The 4,862-nt window shown below is 36.3% G+C and overlaps 1 protein-coding gene and 1 long non-coding RNA gene across 2 annotated transcripts in view; both read right to left on the reverse strand.

The window, feature by feature from the left end:
- LOC107667345 (sodium- and chloride-dependent GABA transporter 2-like) overlaps positions 1-2,387 on the reverse strand; it is a 9,078-nt gene extending 6,691 nt beyond the window's left edge. Inside the window, exons 1-3 of the mRNA XM_016458972.1 lie at positions 2,211-2,387; positions 1,758-1,892; positions 1,028-1,131 (exon numbers count right to left, since the gene is read on the reverse strand). Coding sequence (XP_016314458.1) covers positions 1,028-1,131; positions 1,758-1,892; positions 2,211-2,372 — 401 coding nt within the window. The 5' untranslated portion in view covers positions 2,373-2,387. The remainder of the gene's footprint in view (positions 1-1,027; positions 1,132-1,757; positions 1,893-2,210) is intronic.
- Positions 2,388-3,028: 641 nt separating this feature from the next.
- The window catches only part of LOC107667346 (uncharacterized), an 11,085-nt gene continuing 9,251 nt past the window's right edge, over positions 3,029-4,862 (reverse strand). Inside the window, exons 3-5 of the long non-coding RNA XR_001631780.1 lie at positions 3,884-3,976; positions 3,238-3,437; positions 3,029-3,114 (exon numbers count right to left, since the gene is read on the reverse strand). This is a non-coding gene — a long non-coding RNA (uncharacterized LOC107667346). The remainder of the gene's footprint in view (positions 3,115-3,237; positions 3,438-3,883; positions 3,977-4,862) is intronic.

A 4,862-nucleotide genomic window follows, 5' to 3' on the forward strand; every position in this document is an offset into this window, starting at 1 on the left:
AAAAGTCCTAGTTTTTTTTTCGTTTAATTGGTCTAATTGAACGAATATGGCTACTAACAATTAAGTGACTGCGACTATTTCATGTGATTTGGTTTGCCGTTTGAATTTATTACTTATTACTTCAACTGTATTGGTAAAAATGACAGTAAAAACAAAAATACCGGTACAAACCAGCATAAACAAACGAGACTATTGGGGTAAATTTGGAGCATGTGGGGGGGGCTGAGTGACATCAAAATTATCATTAAATATTATTTTAATATCTATAAAACCGAAGCAGCACAAACAAAACTTTTACCTGCACAAACCAGCAGAAACGAAGCACAAACAAACGAGACTATTTGGGGTGAATTTGGAGTATGTTGGGGGGCTGAGTGACCTCAGAAAATGAACATTAAATATTATTTTAATATCTTAAAAACCGAAGCAGCACAAACAAATTTTTTTACGGCACAAACGAAGCACAAATGATTGAGCCTTTTTTGGGTGAATTTGGAGCATGTGGGGGGGCTGGTGACGTCATCGCACATAATTCAATGTCTAATATTTTAAAAACCGAAGCAGCACAAACGAAACTTTTACCTGCACAAACCAGCACAAACGAAGCACAAACGATTGAGCCTGTTTTGGGTGAATTTGGAGCATGTGGGGGGGGCTGGTGACGTCATCGCCTATAATTCAATGTCTAATATTTTAAAAACCGAAGCAGCACAAACGAAACTTTTACCTGCACAAACCAGCACAAACGAAGCACAAACAAACGAGACTATTTGGGGGGAATTTGGAGGATGTTGGGAAGCTGAGTGACCCCAGAATGACCTATAAATATTATTTTAATATCTAAAAAACCAAAGCAGCACAAAATACATTTTTTACAGCACAAACGGAGCACAAACGATTGAGAATATTTTGCCGACGTTTTGCGTTGGGCGGGGGGCCAACTTCACGGAGGTTTTCCAAACATACATTTATGGATTTAAATGTAAATTTAATTGAATATGGTTTCTCGTGACATGGGTTCGCTCACTTGTAGCAGTTGTTGTTGTATTTATTGTAGCTTCCCAAAGCTGTAAGGCACCCAATGCAGAGAGCGTAAGAGTAAAATATTTGTGTTCCAGCATCCATCCACACCTGAAGGCAAGAGAGAGCAAGTTCTAACCAGTCCATTTGGTATTTAGCAATGCATGACACATGAAGGGTCTGGTCTGGTTCCACTCAGAAACATCCAAGTTATTGATCCAATGATTTGTTTTCACAGATTAATCATTATTTAGTGATTAGTTATTTCAAAAGCTTAATCAGTTGTACAAATAATTTTTACTAACTTGTGTTTATTATAAGATCCAAGTATGTTTGTGTGTCACTGGCTGATAAAATAATAGTCTTGTACCTTTATACTGGCACTGGATGCATCATCACATAAAATAAGTATTCACTAGACTATTACTGGTAAACCTGTAATTAATTTATTCCTCAACTGAAAATGAAAAAGGAAAAAGTTACAAAGTAAGCAAGTTAAATGAGTAACATTAGACTGGTCGTGTGATCTCAACCTTGTGGCCATTGTTAAAGGGGAAATAGTTTTTTTTAGGCCACTGATTTGACTGGTCTGATGGTCATGTGAGTGTACATCATTGTAAACAAAAGTAACGACCAAAGTACTATTCGTTTCTTTAGTTGCAAATGTCTTCTCAAGTGAAAAAATGCTTAATCGTCTCCTACCATCACCACTCATATGAGACGTAAGATTTGTTTACCTGTGGGTCTGCAAGGCGTGCTGGGTTTGGGTAGAGGTAGAAGGTGATGCCATCGATGGCTCCAGGCAACGTAATACCTCGAATCAGAAGCACCAGCAGCATAACATATGGAAATGTAGCAGTGAAATATACAACCTGAAAAATAAAGACAAGGACACTCCCGTTTTGAGATCCAGCATACCTGATTTAAATCTATATATATATATATATATATATATATATATATATATATATATATATATATATATATATATATATATATATATAAACACTATCAACTGGACTATGTCAATATCCATGACAATCAGCCCATGTGAGAACTGAGGTAACGTGCAGCCAGATGTCATCTGTATTAGATATACAACTCCACTGAGCTTTATATATATATACAGTATATATAAAATTTATATCTGATAAAAAAAATGTAAAAGTGCCTTTTCAATTGGTTCTCACCTTGCCTGTGGACTTCACTCCCTTCCACACACAGAAGTAGCAAATGATCCAGGCCAGCAGAAGACACAGAGCCAGTTCCCATCTCAAACTGCCCAGCTCATTCACACTTCCAGTTATATTCAATACTCGCCTCCTACAAAATACATTCTGTGTAATTCTCATAACTTTATTTCCAAATTCATGTATCAACAATAATGACACTTGAAAGTTATGCTTGCATTTAGTATTATTACACATTTGGCATTTCAACTGATTATACTAGCACTTTAAATTATTATAAATTAGATTTTAATATGGTCCCCTAAAGAAGGACATTTTGCGCACCATAGTAAATAATTAAAGCAGAGCATAACTGGAAAGTTTTATATTCACTACTTAACAGGACTTCTCTGTGACCTTTAAGGTTTAAATAATTTAATTATTACTTACTTTAAAATAAATAAATAAAGTGTGTGTGTGTGTGTGTGTGTGTGTGTGTGTATGCATGCATGCAGTGCTGGGTAGTAATAGATTAAGATTGATTATAATATGGATTATGTAATTAGATTACAAAAATTAAGTATTTGTAATTGCATTATATTACATTTTTAAATACTCATCAGACTACAGTTTCTTTATTTAATTTGTTATATGATTGCATATTATTCACAAATTGCAATAAATTATTCATAATTTATTGATTCTTCCTAATTCATCTTTTATATCTTTTCAGTATTCCTTTCTAAAATTGCCAGTTCCAGTTTTGCGTAGGGCACTATGAAATCCATTTTATTTTTTCCCAAATACATTTTTTTCCGTCTAAATTTTTCCCCTTGGCTGGTGTACTGACCCAAAGCAGTCTCCATAAGAAAAAGCGGAATGCCGCAGGCAAACAGAAAGACCATATATGGAATGAAAAACACTCCTAAAAAAATGGTGAAAATGAAATTAAAATGATAAAATGAATTGGTAAAATAAAAAAATGAAATGGTAAAATGAATTTTTAATAGAGCTCACACACAGTAATACAATACAAACATATACAAACCTCCTCCATTCTTGTAACACAGATATGGAAATCTCCACACATTTCCCAAACCAATGATTTGGCCAGCAACGGCTAAGATAAACTCCACTTTACTGGACCACTGGCCTCTTGCTCGGGTTTTAATGCCTGCGTCAATTCTTTCTGAATCTGAATAAGCCAGTTTAAACTGCAAATCTGGATCATGCTGCATTTCCATGTCACTACAAAGAAAGCAAACATCTGTCAAAACATTGATGGCAGAGAAGCACAAACAAAATTTAGAACAGACCAGTGATTAAAACATGTAAAGGTCAAAAACAGCAATGAGTCTTTGTCCAGTACCATCTGGTTGTTCCACAGCAGGGCCGTGCACAGGGGGGTGGCCCGGTGGCTAGAGCCACTGCCCCTTTGCCCTCATCGGCCGAGGTGCACCTCTCACCAGCCCCCACCCTCACCCCAGCTCAAAGCGTTCGGTTACCGCTCCGCTAAAGATCCGCTGATTCCGCTAATCCGCTCCGTGTTTTCCCGCCCGCGGCCGAGGTGCACCTCTCACCAGCCCCCACCCTCACCCCAGCTCAAAGCGTTCGGTTACCGCTCCGCTAAAGATCTGCTGATTCCGCTAATCCGCTCTGTGTTTTCCCGTGTGTTCGGCGTGTATTGTCATTACCTTGTTCTACTTTGTCTGCCCTTTTTGAGTTTGTTATTAAACTCTCTTCAATTGGAAGTTTATCTCCTCCTCTCCTCGTTTCACTCCTACGAACTGTGACAGAAACAAATCATATTTTATTAAAACCATATTAATAGTAGGCCTATAAATAGTGTAAAAATAATATAAATGTTCTAAATGAGTTGTTTATTTGTATATAATATAGATTAATGCTGTAAAATATTAAAATAAATGTCTAATATTTATAGGGGAGAGTGGGCTAAGATTAGCCAATTTTTACTTATGTGGTCCTCAAGGGAAAATGACGCAGAAATACAAAAATATCTATCCTATCCTAATGAAAGTATTCCTATCATTTTAAATGATCAGAATGTATCTATGACAAAGGGTTCTAAAAATATGGCTTCTTATAAAAAATAGGGTTCTCATGGCTCAGTTTGCCCCGGGTTAGGGGTAAGTTGACCCGGGACGTGTCAGTGGGTAAGATGCACCGTCTGGGTGTAAAATGACCATCTGGCCAAATCTGATTCAAACCCATGTGAAAACCCATGCCATGTTCCTTTTACAAACATATTTCATATTTCTTTTCATAAAGTTAACTTTAACAACATAAAACCAACCAAATGAAGTTTAAATTTCAGTATTTAATTGTTTGCATTTCTGAAACAATATGTTGAACACCAAAGTTGTAGCCTTTCTAAAAACAGACTAAACAGAGAGTTTGTTGGCCATTAGTGACTACAGGTGGAAAGATATATCTGATTATAATGTGATGAAAAGCATTTTCTGGTTCTATAATTCAGACTTAACTACAGTGCCTTATGGGGGGGTAAGTTAAAATGCTGACTCAATTTACCTCACAACTCACAACACACTTTGCCCCATAGCTGCCATTTTGGAAAAAATAGCTACTGTTGCTTACCAGTTCAGGCTAATATTTAGCTAAATGATTTGCATGGTTTTATATGTTGCTAAATCA

The sequence above is a fragment of the Sinocyclocheilus anshuiensis genome, unplaced genomic scaffold (genome assembly GCF_001515605.1).
Source record: "Sinocyclocheilus anshuiensis isolate Anshui unplaced genomic scaffold, SAMN03320099.WGS_v1.1 scaffold964, whole genome shotgun sequence".
NCBI lineage: Eukaryota > Metazoa > Chordata > Actinopteri > Cypriniformes > Cyprinidae > Sinocyclocheilus > Sinocyclocheilus anshuiensis.